Source organism: Tenrec ecaudatus, chromosome 10 (genome assembly GCF_050624435.1).
Source record: "Tenrec ecaudatus isolate mTenEca1 chromosome 10, mTenEca1.hap1, whole genome shotgun sequence".
Classification (NCBI taxonomy): Eukaryota; Metazoa; Chordata; class Mammalia; order Afrosoricida; family Tenrecidae; genus Tenrec; species Tenrec ecaudatus.
Window position 1 is genome coordinate 1,717,160 of NC_134539.1, and position 18,386 is coordinate 1,735,545.

The 18,386-nt window shown below is 65.6% G+C and overlaps 1 protein-coding gene across 1 annotated transcript in view; it reads right to left on the reverse strand.

The window, feature by feature from the left end:
* Window positions 1-18,386, reverse strand: part of NOTCH1 (notch receptor 1) — a 35,873-nt gene continuing 17,487 nt past the window's right edge. The window contains exons 6-34 of the mRNA XM_075559824.1: window positions 17,694-17,927; window positions 17,449-17,604; window positions 17,146-17,331; window positions 16,856-16,969; window positions 16,049-16,162; window positions 15,648-15,881; window positions 15,451-15,561; window positions 14,958-15,150; window positions 14,723-14,868; window positions 14,512-14,625; window positions 12,588-12,707; window positions 12,168-12,320; window positions 11,715-11,943; window positions 11,016-11,217; window positions 10,591-10,744; window positions 10,327-10,511; window positions 9,703-9,835; window positions 9,289-9,546; window positions 9,095-9,207; window positions 8,338-8,909; window positions 7,393-7,833; window positions 6,921-7,069; window positions 6,175-6,391; window positions 5,818-5,905; window positions 5,567-5,732; window positions 5,017-5,312; window positions 3,759-3,906; window positions 3,410-3,507; window positions 1-2,998 (exon numbers count right to left, since the gene is read on the reverse strand). Of these exons, the coding sequence (XP_075415939.1) occupies window positions 1,616-2,998; window positions 3,410-3,507; window positions 3,759-3,906; window positions 5,017-5,312; window positions 5,567-5,732; window positions 5,818-5,905; window positions 6,175-6,391; window positions 6,921-7,069; window positions 7,393-7,833; window positions 8,338-8,909; window positions 9,095-9,207; window positions 9,289-9,546; window positions 9,703-9,835; window positions 10,327-10,511; window positions 10,591-10,744; window positions 11,016-11,217; window positions 11,715-11,943; window positions 12,168-12,320; window positions 12,588-12,707; window positions 14,512-14,625; window positions 14,723-14,868; window positions 14,958-15,150; window positions 15,451-15,561; window positions 15,648-15,881; window positions 16,049-16,162; window positions 16,856-16,969; window positions 17,146-17,331; window positions 17,449-17,604; window positions 17,694-17,927 (6,707 nt within the window). The 3' untranslated portion in view covers window positions 1-1,615. The remainder of the gene's footprint in view (window positions 2,999-3,409; window positions 3,508-3,758; window positions 3,907-5,016; window positions 5,313-5,566; window positions 5,733-5,817; window positions 5,906-6,174; window positions 6,392-6,920; window positions 7,070-7,392; window positions 7,834-8,337; window positions 8,910-9,094; window positions 9,208-9,288; window positions 9,547-9,702; window positions 9,836-10,326; window positions 10,512-10,590; window positions 10,745-11,015; window positions 11,218-11,714; window positions 11,944-12,167; window positions 12,321-12,587; window positions 12,708-14,511; window positions 14,626-14,722; window positions 14,869-14,957; window positions 15,151-15,450; window positions 15,562-15,647; window positions 15,882-16,048; window positions 16,163-16,855; window positions 16,970-17,145; window positions 17,332-17,448; window positions 17,605-17,693; window positions 17,928-18,386) is intronic.

Consider the following 18,386-nt stretch of genomic DNA (forward strand, 5'->3'; position numbering starts at 1 on the left):
TTTAACAAAACCTCGATGGCCGCTGCATCGTTTTATTGCAAATCACTTAACAAAAGAAGACGAGGGGGAGGGAGGGTGGAGATACATCATTCGCCTACAGTTTTACACGTAGGTAACTTTTTAAAAGCCTCCTTTTCCAGTAAACTATTTCCAGAAGACACGGGAAGGCTGAACCTCTCATGCAGGAGGCTGGTCGTGCCCCCCCACCGGGAGGGGCAGGCAGCATCCCTGGAGGCTGGGCGGGGAAGCCCACCCACCGGGCAGCCTGGTGCCCACCCCCCAGTGCTCCCAGGGCCTGCGTCCAGCAGGGGCTGAAGGGTGGCAGGGCCCAGCCTCACGGGCCCAGACCTGTCCTGACATTCTCGGTGGCGGCGTCTCCATTCAGATTTTTTAAACAAAATCCACCTTTAAAAAATATATTTACAGACATTTAACTGCCACAGGCTTATACTCGATAACATGAGAACACCCTCTTCCTGCGTGCGCCCCTCTGAACCAGGGGGGCAGCTCTCCCGGCAGGTGTCACCCACTGGGGGGCACCTTTGCCAGCCCCCTGCCACGCCCCCATGAGCCGAGGCTGGGCACAGCTGCCGGGCAGGGACTGCGGACACCAGCCTGTCCCAGGCTCTCTGGCACACTCGTTCCCCATGAAAACAGAAACTGCTCAAAGTCAGGCCCTACAGCGGGCCCAGAGGTGGCTAGTCCCCCACCGGCAACCCTGGGCCACCTGTGGGTGAGGAGGGTCTTCAGGGGCAGCTGATGCTCTCTCCCTGCCAGATCGGAGGGTGGGCTCCGACCTGTGGGTCCTCCTGGGCCCGCCCCCCACCCCCCTCACAAGTCACCCGGGGTGGGGCAACTTCTAAAGAAACTTGCACACTCAGTGAAGAACTACACAATACTGGTGCCGAAACAAAGATTCCACAACTGGTACCCTGAAACACACTCTCACTGCACCCCAAGAACACATCTGAAAAAGCACGTTTGGGGAAAAAACAGCAACCCACAAATGCATCTCCAATCGCCAAGCCACCCCAGCACCTCACTTGAGGCCCACCCAGGGGTGTGGTTTCAGGCGCAGGGAGTCCACGTGCTGCAGGTGTGGAGGGTGGCACCCCTCACCCCTCTCCAGGCACAGGTGGTGCCAGGCCCGTCACCTCCCAGGCCCCAGGGACCTCGGGAGTTTTTGGACTATGCTGGTTAAACTCCCTTCCTCCAACACCATTTTTTTGGGGGGGACGTTGAAGCCAGAAATGAATAAATAAACGGCATTTATAAATCCAGAATCTTTGTTCCTATTTACAGACAGACACGTCACGAGCGTCTTGGTTCCACGCGGGAGACTGCAGACCCTGAGAACGGCTGGCTTCCTCGGAGCCAGGGCGAGCTGCGGGCCCAGGACCCAGCGCGTATAAATAAAACGGCAGTGTTGCCCCAGGCACAACCAAAGTCCGTAAATAAATACTAAAAAGAAAAGCAGAAACAAAAACTGTGAAAATGCATCTCCCTCTCGTTTCCGGTAACAACTCGCCAGCTCTGCCCAGGTGCCCGGCTGGGCTGCTGTGTCCCCGGCGGGCCAGGCTGAGCAAGGCAGCAGGGGTCCTGGCCGGGCAGCCATTTACTTGAATGCCTCTGGGATGTGGCTGAGCTGGGACTGCAGGCTGGTGGGTGGGCTGGAGATGCCCTCGGACCAGTCGGAGAGGTTGGAGTGTGGGGACGAGCTGGACCACTGGTCCGGGGACTCGGGCGACGGCGTGAGGAAGGGGTGCTCGGGCACCTGCAGCTGGTGGCTGGGCGTGTTGTCCGTGGGTGAGGAATAGCTGTGTTGTGAGGGTGGGGTCAGGAACTGGGCGGTGGTGAGGGGCGGAGCTAGCGTGGTGGGCAGGACCTGGCTGTCCTGTGGCAGGATGGTATGAGCCACCAGGCCGCTGGGGCCCAGAGGCTGCACGTCCGCCTGGCTGGGCTCGCCTCCCAGAAAGGCCCGGCCCATGTGGCCACCGGCCGCCGAGCTCACGCTGAGGTGGGGCTGCGGGGGCTGCTGCATCTGTAGGCTCGGGGGCGGTGGCTGCGGCTGCTGGGCAGGCACCAGGTGCGGCTGGGTGGTCAGCCGAGAGGTGGGCAGGCCCTGGTAGCTCACCATCTGGGAGAGGCCGCTATGCAAGGGGCCCATCACGCCGTGCTGGAGGGCGGCTGCCTGTGGGCTCAGGGTGCCTGCTGCAGAGCGCAGCGGGGCGTACTGGCTCGGTGCCCGGCTGTGCTGGGGTAGCCGGGATAGCCACTCACACGGCCCCCCAAGGCTGGCGGCTCCGCCCACGGTGAAATTCACAGCACCCCCACCGGCACCAAGCACCGAGTTGGTATTGGGGGCCACAGGCAGGTGGGAAAGGCGAGGCGGCCCGGCCTCGAAGGCCAGCCGTCCGCCCGCCCCCAGAGCCGCCAGCTCAGGCTTGGCTGCCATGTTCAGGTGTGCGAGGCCCAGAGGGGCGTCGGCCATGCCCGGCAGGTGGCTGAGAGGCAGGGACTGGGCTGACTGGAACGGGGAGGGCAGCAGGGGTGGGGACGCCACATCCGACAGGTAGCCGTGCGGTGACTCCAGAGAGTCCACGGGGGACAGTACTCCAGCGCCGTCGGGTGCCTTCTTGCGCCGGGCCTTGAGCTCCTTGGCCTCCTTGCCGGCCCCAGACAGGCCCTTGGTGCTGGCCTTGCGGACCTTCTTGCCCGGCCCGGCTGGCTTCAGGTTGCCCAGGTAGCCACTGGGAGAGCAGAGGGTGGGCGACAGGGCAGGCGGGCCACCAGGGCCAGTGCCGTGCAGCTGTGGGCTGCGGGCCAGGCTGTGCTCATCCAGGAGCCGCACGATGTCGTGGTGCACCCGCTCCTGCGCGATGTCCCGGGGCAGCCGGTCCATGTGGTCCGTGATATCTCGGTTGGCGAAGTGGTCGAGCAGCACCTTGGCTGTCTCGTAGCTGCCCTCTCGGGCGGCCAGGAACAGCGGTGTCTCCTCCTGCGGAGCCAGGCAGTGAGGTCCGGGCGGCTCCTCCCCTTCCCGCCCTCACTTCCGCCTGGGCTTGGAGCCCACCTGCCGGCTGCCTCATCTGGAGGCAGAGCCCCCTCACTGTCCAGTGCCCACTCTCTTCCCCCGGCCTCCACAGCTGAGGGTCCAGGTGAGGCTCAGGGGCAGTGATGGATCAGCTTCTTAACCGCCAGGCAGGGTGGGCAGACACCTTGCCCACCGGTGTACCCAGAAATCTCTCTTGGACTAGAGGGACCCTCCCGCTACGGGTCTGGAAACAGGCCTGGAGGGCCGGGGCTGTAGGGGCTGTGAATGTGGGCCTGCTCCCTGTTGCCCAGCCTCCAGGAGTTCAGCCACCTGCTCGCCAGCCCCAGGGGGTAAGGGTGGGGTGCTCAGGCCCACCTTATTGTTCTGCATGTCCTTATTGGCCCCGTTCTTGAGGAGGGTGACAGCGGCGTCCACGTTGTTCACGGCGGCAGCCCAGTGTAGTGCCGACTTGCCTGCAGGGTAGAAAGGCAGTGGGTGGAGTGGCCTCGCGCCGGCATTTCCGGCAGAGCCCCGGTGGCGGTGGCATAACTAGTGGCTACGCACTGGACTGCGATCCCCATGGCTGTCAGCTGGGGACCACCAGCAGCTAGTCAGGAGAAAGACGGGGCTTTCGACTCCCGCTGAACAGAGACGGCCGCGGAGACCCAGAGGGGCTGCTGTGGGTCAGCACCGGCTCCCTGGCAGCAAGTGCCTCGAGGCTCACCTAGGTCGTCGGCGGCGTTGACGTCAGCGTGGGAGTTGATGAGGTCCTCCAGCATGCCCTCCACGGCCAGGCGGGCGGCCAGGATCAGCGGCGTGGTGCCATCATGCATGCGAGCGTCCAGGTCTGTGGCTCGGTTCCGGATCAGGATCTGGCCGGGTCGGCAGGGTGTGTCAGGCGGTGTCCAGTGGGCTCCACGGGCCCCCAGGAGGCTCTCCGGATCCCAACAAGGCCCATCTCTCCAGGCCAGGGGCCATGCCCTCCCAGATAGCTCATAGGGAGAGCAGGGACTGACTATGGCCTCACGAGAGTCCCCTGAGCCCACAGCAGAGACACAGCCAGGCTCTGACCTGGCCACGCTGCCCGGGGGACACCACCACACCCCACAACACCGAGCCCTGCGGGCAGCAGTTACAGAGCCCACACCATGTCAGGAAGGGGTTTGTGTTTGCCGGTGACTGGGGAGCAGAAGGCACTCCAGAACTGCAGGCTCGCACACCAGGAGTGGATGCCAGGGGGCAGGGAGTGCGGGGGTGCAGGACTAGGGCCTGTCTAGGTGTGCCTGGTCACCCCTTTGCCCAAGCCCACTTCTCGTTCCTGACAATCACTTGAGCTCAAGATTATTGGCAAATGGAAGGCCCCACATGATTCCCCTAGTGGTGGTGGTGGGGGATGGAAGCAAAGGCTGCCTCAGCCTGGGCCCCGGAGACCCAGCTTCCAAACGCCTCCAGCTGCCGAGGGGGCCCAGAGGCAGGAGCCCCGGCTGTGCTGGCTGCCAGCCTCCCAGCTGCCTCTCCCTGCCTCCAGCATCGCCTCCGGCCACAGCTCCTGCCTCTCTCCGCTGTGCATCCAGGGGAAGGGCGCGGAGGCTGCAGGGCTGAGGCCAGGGTCATAGGACAGGGGTGGGCAGCCTCACTGCACCCCCCCAGCTCCTCGTTGCCCCACCCTGGCTGGGACTTCCCATATGACCCTGGCTGGTACCCAAAGTTCTGCAGTGGCAACCCCTGAATCCTTGGGAAGCCCTCGTCTGTTATGCTAATGAGATCAGGTGGGCGGGGCAGAGTAAACCCTAAACCAAATACTTTGAGTAGAGGGCCAGGTTGGGGATGGGGGGTGATGGGGGGGAGAGGTCCATGACAAAAAGTAGGGGGGCATGGTGGAGTACATGGGGAGCCTCTGTGAGACCCCAGGCTTTGCGATGGCCTCAGGACCAGGAGTGGGCCAAGGGGGACTGGACACAGCTGAGCCTGAGCGGCCTCACCTGGAAGACACCCTGTGCGTCTGCAGACACAGCCGCGTGCAGCGGGGTCCGCCCCATGTTGTCCTGGATGTTGGCGTCCGCGCTGGCCTCCAGCAGGCGCTTGGCAGCGTCCGAGCGTGAGTAGCGGGCAGCCAGGTGCAGGGCGGTCTCGCCGGTGCGGTCGGTCTGGTTGTGCAGGCTGGCGCCCTGGTAGATGAAGTCGGATATGACGGCAGGTGCGTCCTCCTCCTCCTCGCTGTTGCCTGTCTCCAGCCCCCCACCGCTGCAGGAGGCGATCATCAGGGGGGTGAAGCCATCTGCAGGAGGGGTGGAGAAAGGTGACTCAGGCACAGGTAATGGGAACACCTGTGATGGACGGAGACCCCTGCCCATGAGTAGCTCTCAGCCTACTGACAAGGCAGGTGGGAACAGGCTGCCAGGCGCCTGGGCAGGGCAGAGGACAGTGGAGTGGCTGGAGGGGTGGGTATTGACAGGTGAACAGGTGGGTGGATGAGTGAAGGGTTAACAGGTGGGTGACAGGTGGATGGATGGGTGCTGGGCTGGAGCTGACCTGGCCCCCGGACGTTGACATCCATGCAGTCGGCTTCGACCTCACCCTGGGGCGGTGTGGGAGCCATGGCAGACACGCGCAGGTCCGCGGCGTCCAGGTGCTGCTGCGTCCACTGACGGTGGTCTGTCTGGTCATCCAGGTCGGGCAGGACCACCTGCTCCTCGAACTACCGGGTGGTGAGCAGAGAAAGGTCAGGGGGCTGTGTGGGCGCATTAGCGGCCCGATCGTCTGCTCCACAGCTGCCCACTCACCCGGAACCTCTTGGGGTCCAGATCCTCGTCTCCCCACTCATTCTGGTTGTCGTCCATGAGGCCGCCATCAGAAGCATTCTTCAGGGGCCTGTGGGCAGGGCAGGAGCAGTGGTTACTGGGGCAAAGTTTGTGGTCAGGGGAGGAGGAAGATGGGGGACAGATCCCTCCAGATCATGCCGTGGGGAATCCTGGGTCTAGGAGCCATCCCTAGAGGGGGTGCCAGGTTCCCCCCAAAACATGCTGGAGGGCCATGGATATGGGTGCCTGGCCCTCCTGGAGATGGACACCAAGTCCCACCCTGGCCTGCTGAGGGGCCCTGCGGGTCTGCTGCTCCTGGGGATCCCGGCCCTCACTTACTTGAGGCCCACGGAGTCCTCGCCCAGGGGCTCCCGCCGCTTCTTCTTACTGGCCTCGGACACCTTGAAGCCCTCAGGGAACCAGAGCTGGCCGTGCTGCCGCCGACGCTTGCGGGAGAGCAACACCCCGCAGCCCAAGAAGGCCAGCAGCACGAAGGCGGCGGCCGCCACATACATGAAGTGCAGTGGGGCGGGCGGCGGCGGCTCCACGCTCTCACCTGTGGGCACAGGGGCCGCCGGCCAGCGCCAGGGCATCAGGCTCGGGCTCCGTGGCCAGGCGCGGCGGCCGCAGCGAACTGGCTGCTTGGCCGGCCGCCTCGCCACTCTCCTGTCCCGCCCCCCCCCCTAAAATAAGGTCATTTTCTGCGTGGTTCATCAGAATTGCAAACTCTCGCTAAATTCTCTCCTCCGGCTGGGCGCTGCCGCGCTCTCTGGAGCCGGCGCTCTCCGCGGACGCGGAGGGAGCGGGATTAGCCAACTTCAAATCGCTGTGCTCGAATCGAGCTGCTAAGACGGAGGATTTAGGGGGATTTTTGAGATACAAACTTCAACACTTCACATGACACCGATCAATTCTTCCCCCTTGCTTGCTTTCTTTTTTAAAAAAGCTGTAATGATTTTGAAATAATACCCAACCAAGGAAAGTCGGGGGAAGGGGCGGAGAGTACTGGCCCCCCCACCCCCACTCGTGGGTGAGTCCCTGGCGGGGCGGGGCCAAGGGGGGGCGAGGGGAGCCGCTCCACTCACTCTGCACAGCCTCGATCTTGTAGGGGATGTTGAGGCTGCCCAGCGAGGCCAGCGCACCCAGGAAGGCGGCGACATCCGTGGTGCTCTGGAAGCACTGGGTGGACGACTGGACACAGTGTCGATTGTCAATCTCCAGGTACACGATGGACCTGCAAGGACACGCGGCTCAGTGGGGCAGGTCTGCACGCAGCCCCCTCTCTGGCTCGCTGGGAAGGGCGGGGACCAGGAGCCCTGGGTTCCCTCTGGGGAGTTGGCCGGAGCAGCCTCAGAACCCAGTCCCCAATCATCCCTCTTCAGCCATACGGGGGTGTGCTGATGCATGCAGGCGAAGGGCATAGTTTTAAATCCCGGGTGAGGGGCTGGGGGTGGTGAGCAGCAGGGAGGGTGGGGGCCTTGGGACCTGTGCCAGACCCTGCCTGAGCCTCAGCCTCGCTTACTCCAGACAGTGGGAAAAATGTGGGCGCACTCTCACCCTCGGACGTCCATGGGGTCCAGCTCGCGGCGCCTGCGCACTGCCCCGGCCCCGCTCCCACCCGGCAGCAGCGCAGCCTGCACGTGGCCGGGCAAGGCATGGGACGCGGGGGCCCAGGCGTCGGCGGCGCGCCGGATGGGGTGTTTGCGAAGTTCCTCCTCGCGGCCGTAGTAGGGGAAGATCATGTGCGCGCCCTGCGCGTCGCGCTTAAAGACCACGTTGGTGTGCAGCAGCCGGCTGAGCTCACGCAGGAAGTGGAAGGAGTTGTTGCGCAGCTGCTCAGGCGGCATCAGCACCACCACCACCAGTGTGCCTGCAGCCAGCCTCTCGGGCACGCGCTCGGCGCAGTCGAGCCCGTCCCACTCGCACTCAGCGTTGTTGCAGCCCTGGTCGCAGTGTCCATCGCTGAAGTGGTCCTTGCAGTACTGGTCATAGAGCGGGCTGCGGGGCAGGCAAGCTTAGGCTGTGCCCGCGTCCCCTGCCCACTGCCTCCTGGTTGCCCCAGAACCAAGCCCGGCCTGCTCCCCATCTGCTAGGTGCCCAAGCCGCATCCAGCTGTGTCCGATTAGGGCCCTCTCTCTTGACCCACCCAGCCCCCATCAGCTCACTCGGCTCCAATGGCGGGACATCCAACACTCATCTATCTACCTGCCCTCTCCAGAACGGACCTGACCACCCAGGTCACTGGCACCCACCTGCCGCTCCCTTGCCCCGCCCCGGTGCTCCCTTGCTCCGCCCCGTTTCCTGGTCCCGCCCCTGCGCTCCCTTGCCCCGCCCCATTTCCTGGTCCCGCCCCTGCACTCCCTTGCCCCGCCCCTGCACACCCTTGCCCCACCCCTACGCTCCCTTGCCCCGCCCCGTTTCCTGGTCCCGCCCCTGCACTCCCTGGCCCCGCCCCGTTTCCTGGCCCCGCCCCTGTGCTCCCTTCCTTCGCCTCACACTCACTTGCATTGCCCTCCGCCGCCCTGGCAGTCGAAGCCGTCGAAGAGGCAGCCAGCCGAGTTGCACTGGGCGTCGCAGCGGCCGTTGCTGAAGTACTCCCAGCACTGCAGCGAGCGGGAGCAGTTCTTCCAGGGGTCGTCGAAGTTGAGCGAGCAGTCGCCGCCGTCCCAGCCGCACGCGTGGTTGTTGCAGGTGACACTGCACACCTTGTTGCCCGCATCGGCCGCGCACTCCGGGATCTCGCAGGCCTCCTCGATCTGCGGTGGGGGGATGTCTTGCCCGGCGCCGCCCCCGAAGCTGTAGTCCAGGATGTGGCAGTGGAGTCCGTTGAACTTGGGGGGGCACAGGCAGCGATAGAAGGGGCTCTCGGGCGAGGGCTCACAGGTGCCCTGGTTGTAGCAGGGGTTTCGGCCCACGCAGGGGCTGCTCGCGGGGAACTGGCACTGGGGCCCGGTGAAGGGGGCCAGGCACAGGCAGGTGGGGCTGCGTGGGCCGGACAGGCAGGTGCCCCCGTTGAGACAGTGCAGGTTGCCACAGGTGCGGGCATCATTCTCGCAGGTAGCACCTTCAAAGCCCTGCAGAGGGAGGGTGTGGGAGTCTGTGGCTGGGAGGCCAGCGCATGCCCCTCCTGGAGACCCCGAGTGGGGGCCGCAGGGACAATGTGGAAATCCCACCCCTGCTAGCTGTGTCCTCTGGCCCCACTGTCTGCCCAAGACAGCCAGGGCCCCCCGGGTGGCGGGCCGGCCTCGGCAGCACCTACCGCAGGGCACTTGCAGATGAAGCCCCGGGCTGTGTTGGCAGCCACTGCGCAGGTGCCCCCGTTCTTGCAGGGCCTGCCCTTGCAGCCGTTGATGACCGACTCGCAGCGGTGCCCTGGGAATGGACAGGGGTGTGAGGGACGCTCTGGGCCGCCCCACCCACCGTGGCCTACCTGCCCGCTGCCCAGGTGCCCACCAGTGTGGCCAGGCCGGCACTCGCAGTGGAAGGCGTTGACACGCTGCACGCAGTTCTGGGTGCCGCGGGCGTCGCAGGGGTTGGACAGGCACTCGTTGACGTCCCCCTCGCAGCGCTCGCCCACGAAGCCGGGCGGGCAGATACAGCTGTAGCCGCCCACCTGGTCCACACAGCTGCCATTATTGAAGCAGCGAGGGCTCCGAGTGCCGGGCCCCGCCGACGGGGCACAGTCGTCTATGTTGACCTCGCAGTGCACGCCTGCGGAGGCAGGTGTTGACAAGGGCTGGGGCGGCTAACAGGGACCCCACTCCCACCCCGGGCAGCTCTCCCACCCAGCCTGCACCCGGTGCCTCCCTCACCCTGGGTGCCCCACGGGTAGCTCTCCCACCCAGCCTGCACCCAGCCCTCCCTCACCCTGGGTCCCCCGTGGGCAGGAGCACTTGTAGGTGTTGGTGAGGTCGATGCAGGTGCCCCCGTTCTGGCACGGGCGAGACAGGCACTCATTGATCTCCTCGGAACAGTTCACGCCGTGGTAGCCAGCGACACACTGCCAAGAGACGTGGGGTTTCAGCAGTAACAGGGCACAGGGCGATGCCCTGGCCTCTGCCCGGCGAGGCCTCCCACTGGTCACAGGACTGGGAAGTTGTGAGGTGCTGCCCGGGGCGGGGCAGAGAGGTTGGTCCCATGCCACCTCTGTGCAGCCTGGCTGTGAGAGAACAGCGCCTCCTCAGCATAAGCCCAAAGCCACAGACGCAGTGCGGGCACACCATGTTCACGGCCACAGTTCTGTCCCCTTATCCCTAGCCACAGCACAGACAGACGGTCTCAGCAGACTGGTATACAGGGATGGAGCAGCGAGACAGACACACAGACGTAGTGACTGACAGACAGACAGGCACGGTGACAGCGGTAGCTGGCACTCAGTGAGGAAAGGTGGACTACGAAGCAGCAATTGTGTGACAGACAGACACGGTGTGACGGACGGACACGGTGTGACGGACAGACACGGTGTGACGGACGCCGCCACTGTAGGCCTACCTCACAGGAGTAGCCACCCAGGTAGTCGGTGCAGGTGGCGCCGTTCTGGCAGGGGCTGGGTGAGCACTCATCCACCTGCTCCTCACAGTAGCTGCCCGTGTAGCTGGGCTGGCAGTGGCAGTGGTGAGTGTTGCCCGTGTCCACACAGAGCCCGCCGTGCCGGCACAGGTTAGCAATATCCACACCTGTGGGAGGTGGCTGGACAGTGAGGCCAGGCTGGCCCTGGGAGCCCGCGCCCTCCCCCCTGGTCCGGCAGCCCGTTACCTTGCTGGCGAGCGGCCACCTCACAGGACACGCTGGGCACATCACAGTAGAGGCCGGTCCAGTTGCTATGGCACCGGCAGCGGTATTGCGTGTTGTTCTGCCAGCACTCACCGCCGTTCTTGCATGGCGAGAAGTCACACCAGCGCACCAGGTTCTGGGGACAGTGGGCTGATGTCAGGTGGGAGCCAGGGGCCCCTTCGGCACACCCACAGGGAGCAGTGGGGCACAGGCCTGGGCCGGGCCGCTGAGCCCTGCTACTGCAGCCCAACCTGCTCCCAGGGCCCTGGGCAGAGTGGCCTGGTCAGCATCTCCAGTGGCTGGGAGCATTTTATGCCTGAGGACTTGGAGGCGGCTCCTGTGAGGTCTTCTGTCCCCTGTTCCTCCCACCACCCTGCTCCACCTGGTCGCCCAGCCCGGTGGCCCACCTGGCAGTTGAGGCCGGTGTATCCCTGGGGGCAGGTGCACTTGTAGGTGCCGTAGCTGTCGTGGCAGGTCCCGCCGTGCAGGCAGGGCCGCGAGTCGCACTCGTTGATGTCGTGCTGACAGTAGCTGCCCGTGAAGCCAGGTAGACACACGCAGGTGAAGGAGTTGATGCCGTCTACGCAGGTGCCGCCGTTGAAGCAGGAGCTGGGGGCAGGAGCAGCAGGGGGGATGACGGTGTGGCTCTGCGGGCTGGCAGCCCCATTCTTGCCCAGGCTACCCTTGGTCCCCACCTGGGCCCCGGGGCGCACCCCCGACACCTCACCCCCACCTCCGCCGGGTCCATAACTAAGAAGGTAGTTGAACAGTCCCTGCCATGGAGGCAACGCTGGCTCAGAGACCCTTCAGGACAGGGGAGAGCTACCCCGGGGGGGGGGGGGGAGGGTTGGTTTCTAAGACCATCACTCTCTTTACGGGAGTAGAAAGTCTCATCTTTTTCCTGTGGGGCAGCTGATGGCTTTGAACTGCTGACCTTGCGGATCCCAGAACAGGGCACTTAATGAAGCCAGCCAGGACTGACCGGCACAGAGAGCGGTGGGGAGCGCGGTGTTGAACGCCGAGGGGAACAAGATGCATGCCAGACAAGGGCCCTGCTGCGGGAGGAAGCTCTGAGCTGGGGCAGGGATGCAGCGACGGTGGCGCACCTCTCTGTGCAGTCGGGTGTGTTATCCTCGCAGTGGATGCCGCTGAAGCCGGCCGGGCAGGTGCAGGTGTAGCTGTCCACGCAGTCCGTGCAGTTGGCCCCGTTGCGGCAGGGGTTGCTGGCACATTCGTTGGTGTCCTCCTTGCAGAAGGCGCCCTGGAAGCCGGGCAGGCACTCGCAGAAAGCCGTGTTGACGCCGTCGGTGCAGGAGCCACCGTTGTGGCATGGGTCTGGGGGGGGAGGGGCAGGCTTGAGCATGTGTGGAGGCTTGTTAGGGGGCACATGGTGGGCACACCCAACCCATGAAGGGCCCAGTAGGCAGCACCTTGTGCTGCCCACCTTACACCCAGGGGTGCCCCCGCCAGCCAATATCAGGCACGACCCCAGCTCCAGAGCCTTGCAGAGAGCCCCAGGACGGGCTGTCCTGCCAGCTGGCTGGCCGGCCCACACTCACTGGGCTGGCAGTCGTCGATGTCCGTCTCGCAGTGGCGACCACTGTAGCCGGCCGGGCAGTGGCAGCGGTAGCCCCCTTGGGTGTTTTGACAGGCAGCGCCATGCTGGCACGGGCTCTTGACGCACTCGTTGATGTCAATCTCGCAGGTCTGCCCTGGGGGTCAGGCGGGGGTGTCACCGGGGCTCTGCTACCTTCTCCGCTGCCCCTCGGCCCCAGGACAGTCTCTCAGGAAGGGCGGCGTGTGTCCAATGTTGCTGTTCCCCCCCACCCCCCCCACACACTTTGTGGTCAGCAAGGTCCTACAGACTTGGGATGGATAGGAAGGCTCCCCCGGACCCTTCCTGATTCTAGAACCTCAGCTGCCGCAGGCAGGCCCCGTGCCCCATCCCGCGTGGTGAGGCGGAGTGAGGCTGTGCCCACCTTGCCATCCCGGGGGGCAGACGCAGGAGAAGTTCTCGTAGTCCTCGGATTCTCGGCACTGGCCTCCGTTTCTGCAGGGGCCGGGCACACACGGGGCCAGCACCGCCTCACACGAGGCTCCTGGGGACGAGGTGGGGGAAGTGGGCACCAGTGAGACCCAGGCCAGGCTGTGGGGCACCTGGCTGCTGTGTACTGCCAGTCCCCTTCAGGCCCCCAGGGAGGCAAGGGGCTGTACCTGCCCTTAGCTGTCCCCCAACCCCACCCCCACCCCAAGCAAGGGACATGCTGCCTCAGCAGGCCCCACTGGAACAAGGGCCAGCAGGACTGGGCCTTTTTTCCATTTCCCCATGGCTGCTTCCTGTTGATGGCCCAGGGCTGGCCTGAGGCAGTAGGGACGGTCTCGCTATCAGCCCTGTCGCCGGCTATCTGCCTGGCCGGCCCTGCGCGGGGCCAGGCCTTTCTTTCTGCCAGTCACCACAGTGACCTGCGCAGCCAGGAAGCTCGCCAGAGCTTCCGACAATTGTGCAAGGGGGAAGCAGGAAGCAGGCAGGCAGGAAGTGGTCAGCACAGGCGGCCCGCCCGCAGGGCCTAGGGCCCATTGGTGAGGAGGCCTGGGTGGCCTTGGGAGGGGACTCGGCCACGGCAGCTGGCCAGTGTCACAAGGCCGTGGGACAAGTGTCCTCGTCCACCTGACCAGGCCAGTGGGTCCACCTCCTGCCCCTCCCTGGAGAACCTGAGGCCCAGACACACGGTGGGATTTACTCTTCCGAGTCCCCAGTCCCAACCATGGGAGTAGAATCTCATGTTTCCCCTTCAGAGCTTCTGGTGGTTTCAAACTGCTGACCTTGCTGTTAGCAGCCCAACGTATAACCACTAGGCCTCCCCCTTCTCCCTTGCAAAGCTCCCTTTGGAGCGAGGATCCATTCCTAAGGCCCCGGGCCAGCCCATGGTCCCTCCCAGCTCAGCCAGGACAGAGGGCGCCTTGTTCTCTCACACAAAGAGGGCACCCCCCCCCCCAGAGGGACCAGCAGGCAGAGGGGGAGGGTGGCGGGACGCAGAGGCCCCGGCGGAGTGGAGGCAGTGTGGACGAGACCCGGCGGGGCCTCAGGCTGGGCTCCTGGGCCCTGGGCAGCCACGCCAGACACCAGGCCTGGCACAGAAACTGCCCCCACTGCAGAGAAGGGACCCACCGGGTCGCAGCGGGGAGAGGGCCTGAGACTCCAGGCTGGGGCTAACCCTGCCCCCCCCACCCCTCGCCAGAGACCCTGCAGCACGGAGCGGAAGTGTTCCACAGTATTCCTGAGGCTGCCAGGCTCTACGGGGAAGACGGCCTCCTCTTCTCCCCAAGGACCGGCTGATGGGCGTGAACCACCGTTTTTTGGGCTGGCAGCTCAATGACAAACACCACCCCACCCCCAACCCCCGTGCCAAAAGAACCTTCCAGGAGTCGCTGGGCGTGCAGGCCACTCCGGCCAGTCCCCCGGCCCCGCCGCTCACCGGTGCGGGATAGGAGCAGCCCAGCCCCGACCCAGCCGACCCAGCCCCGTCCCTCATCCGTGTAGGATAGGAGCAGCCCTAGCCCGGCCCCGCCCCTCACCGGTGTGGGATAGGAGCAGCCCCGGCCCCGCCCCCATCCGTGTAGGATAGGAGCAGCCCTAGCCCCGCCCCTCACCGGTGTGGGATAGGAGCAGCTCTAGCCCCGCCCCTCACCGGTGTGGGATAGGAGCAGCCCCGGCCCCGCCCCCATCCGTGTAGGATAGGAGCAGCCCTAGCCCCGCCCCTCACCGGTGTGGGATAGGAGCAGCTCTAGCCCCGCCCCTCACTGGTGTGGGATAGGAGCAGCCCTAGCCACGCCCTGCCCAGGCCCCATCCGTGTAGGATAGGAGCAGCTCTAGCCCCGCCCCGGCCCGGCCCCGCCCCTCACCAGTGTAGGGCAGCGGGCAGTTGCACTTGTAGCCTGCCACATCGTCGATGCAGGTGCCCTGGTTCAGGCACGGGTTGGAGGCACACTCGTTGATGTTGGTCTGGCAGTTGGGGCCTGAGGGCGGGGTCAGTGGTCAGTGCTACTCCTCAGCGGCACCCCCACCCCCGTCTCCTTGGATGGGGCCTGCCGGACGCCTGTCCCGGGCACCCACCACTGAAGCCCCCTCGGCAGGTGCACACGTAGCCTCCCGTCATGTCCCTGCAGGTGCCGCCGTTGACGCATGGATCGGACTCGCACTCGTTGTTGTTGATGTCGCAGTTGGCTCCACTCCAGCCGGGGTGGCAGTCACACGTGTACCTGAGCGAGGGGGCCCCGTGGCTCAGACTCAGCCCAGAATGGGCATGGGCCAGGGCGGCACGGGGCACAGCTGGGAGGCGAACCCCTACCCGTTGAGGCCATCCTGGCAGGCGCCATGGACGCAGGGGTTGCTGCCGCACTCATTGACCTCGGACAGGCAGGTGGGGTCGTGGTAGCCCTCCGGGCAGCGGCAGGTGAAGCTGTTGATGCCGTCCACGCAGGTGCCCCCGTTGTGGCAGGGGCTGCCCGCACACTCATCGATGTTGATGTTACACATGCTCCCTAGCGGGGGGACAGGGGATGGGCACAGAATGATGTGGGGGCAGAGCAGGGCATGCGGACCCCGCCAAGTCAAGGTTCATGCCCCCTCCCTCAGGTCCCTCTGAGCAGGACAGGGTGACACAGGACCAAAGTGCACAGGCAGTGGTGGGCACCCCCACCCGGGAACCCACCAAGTGGATGACTGGGCAGTGGCAGTTTGGCCCTGGGACCCCGTCTCTGCCCTGAGGCCAAGGCGGACCGCTTGACACCTGGACAGAGGCCAGCACCCTGACCACCTCCAGCCCCTGCGGGCACCCCCACCTGTGTAGCCTGGCTCGCAGGCACACTCGTAGCCATCGATCTTGTCCAGGCAGGTGCCCGAGTCGCAGGGGCTGCTGGCACAGTCGTCCAGGTTGACCTCACAGTTGGGGCCTGGGAGGGGGGAGGCCCTGGGGTCAGCACCCAGCGTGCCCGCGCCCCTGCAGCACGCCCCGCCCAGCCGCCCGGCCGGCCGGCACCTGAGGTCCCTTTGAGGCAAAGGCAGAGGTAGGCGTTGTCCCGGTCCTGGCAGGTGCCCCCGTGGCGGCAGGGCTGGCTGTGGCACTCGTTGATGTTGGTCTCGCAGCGGTGGCCCGTGTAGCCCGGCCGGCAGACGCAGGTGAAGGCGGCGATGCCATCCTTGCAAGAGCCGTAGTGACAGGGATCCGGGTCACACTCGTCAATGTCCACCTCGCAGTGGGTGCCCGTGTAGCCTGGGGCGGAGGGCAGGGGTCAGGACCACCTGCTCTGCACACATGGCACCCCGGCTCGGGTGCCACAGCCCAGCTCCTGGGCTCCTGCATGAGCCCCACCCGGACCTGTCACCCCACTGCTCCAGGCTCGGTCCCCGCTAGAGCCCCAGGGGCAGCCCGGCCCGCACCTTCTGTGCACACGCAGGTGTAGGTGTTGGGCCCGTCCAAGCACTTGGCACCGTTCCTGCAGGGTGTGCTGGCGCACTCATCCACGTCATGCTGGCACAGGTGCCCCGTGAAGCCTGGCCGGGAGGGGCAGTGGTCACAGACCCGCAGGCATGTCCACCTTCAAGCTCCCCGACCCCTTCTTTGCCCTTCGGCTCGCTCCTTCCTCCACAGCACAGCCCTCTGACAGGTGGGCAGTGCCAACAGAGGGGCCCTTTCCCAAGAACCCCTGTCACTTTGGGGACAGCCTCCTGGGGGGTCTGGGCCCGCCCGGCCCAGCCATGCCTTCCGCTCCAGGCCTGTGAGCCCCACACGGGCCTTCCTCCCCTCCAGGCCCACTGCCTGCTTTGTCCTATCTGGTGTGGACAGGGCAGTGGGGCTGCCTGCTGCTGGGTTAGCTGGACCCTTGGGCCTGGGGAGCATACCACCCTTCCTGGGAAGGAATGGGGTTTCAGTGGGGAGGGGCTGCAGTCTGTCCATCTGCCAGGAGGGCCCCTCTAGCACCCCAGCAGCACACACCAGCAAGGCTGTGGGGAGCCGAGGCTTCCCCAATGTCCCCTCACAACACTGCCCACAGGAAGTGGCAGGGCGGGTCCTGTGGCAGAGCCTGGGTGTGACCAACCAGCTGCAAGGGCACTGGCCCCGGGCAATTCCAGAAAGGTGCTGTGGCCGGGTCTGCATATGGTGCGCTATGATCTGTGTCTGGGGTCCATGGGTGCTACGGGGGGGGGGGGGCACGAGGCATGCCATGGCCAAGGCGGGGGCCTCACCCGTGGGGCACTGGCAGTGGAACTCGTTGACCTTGTCTCGGCAGTGCCCGTTGTGCAGGCAGGGGTTGCTGGCGCACTCGTCTGTGTTCTGCTCACAGTAGGTGCCCTCATAGCCTGGGGAGATGGGCAGTGGATGAGTTGGCGAGGACATCAAGCCAGGACAACGCCCCCGGGGCACCCACTGCACCCTCTCCCAGGACGTGTTGTCCTGCAGGCCCAGCCCCACACCCCACCCGGCCAGCCAGGCAGGGCCTCGTCTCCCCGGCCACGTGCAGCAGCCATGTCCGCACCAGGCATGCAGATGCACTGGAAGCCCCCGATCTGGTCCAGGCAGGTGGCATCATTCTGGCAGGGGCTGGACACGCACTCGTTGACGTCGATCTCGCAGCGTGGGCCCGTGTAGCCCTGCAGACACTGGCACTGGAAGGAGCCCAGCGTGTTGATGCACTTGCCCGCATGCTCGCATGGGTTGGCGCCTGTGGGGATGGACAGCGGGTGGGGGCAGGTAAGCGGCCGCCCTCCCTGCTGGGCACCCCCTACACCCCCCACTAGAGGGCCGGCTGGCCTGCTCTCCCTCCGCGGGCTGCACGCACCCAGGGAGCACTCGTCCACGTCCTGGCTGCAGGCCGGCCCCGAGTACCCCGAGGGGCAGGTGCAGATGGCCTTCCCATTGACGGGGTTGGTGTCGCAGTTGGCGCCCTCATTGCAGGGGTTACTGATGCAGGCGTCGTTCAGGTGGCACAGCAGACCTGGGCGAGGCGGCACGGTCAGCGCCAGGTGGGAGTGGGGGAGCCCGCGGGGTCCGCCCCCAGCCCTGACCCCGGCGGCTGGCGCTCACCAGTGCGGCCGTGGGGACACTCGCAGTAGAAGGAGGCCACGCGGTCATGGCAGGTGGCGCCTTGGAAGCAGGCGGCGTTGGCGCAGTCGTCGATGTTCTCACTGCAGTCCTCGCCGGTCCAGCCGTTGACGCACACGCAGTTGTACCCTCCATGGGCGTTGTGGCAGGTGCCGCCGTTCTGGCAGGCATTGGGCATCAGCTGGCACTCGTCCACGTCTTCTGTGCAGTACTGGCCTGCGGGGTGGCAGGTCAGCCAAACGCCGCCAGTTCTCCCCACCCATCGGCCCAGGTCTCACTAGGGACCCTCCGTGGACCCCACCCCGATGGGTGCTCGGTCCTCTCAGATGGCAGGCACGACCAAGTAGCTCCTGGGGCGGGCCCCAAGCAAACACGATCAGCCCACAGCAGTCCCTGCATGCCGGCCAGCACTGCACTGTGCTGGCCCAAGGGTCCTCAACCTGGGTCATGGGCAGAGGGTTCAAACCAGGAGCCATACCCTCCTCTGCCACCCTCAGCACTCTAGCCCTGCTGTGCCATGGCCACCATCCTGACCACACCTGGTCTGAGAAGGGCTGGCAGGGGCCTCCCTCCAGCACACCCCTGTGCCCCGGGGTAGGGGAGACCACTGCAGGCGGTCACTGCTGACAAGGGGCTGGGTCCAGCCACAGGCGGCAGTGAGGAAGGGTCCTCCCT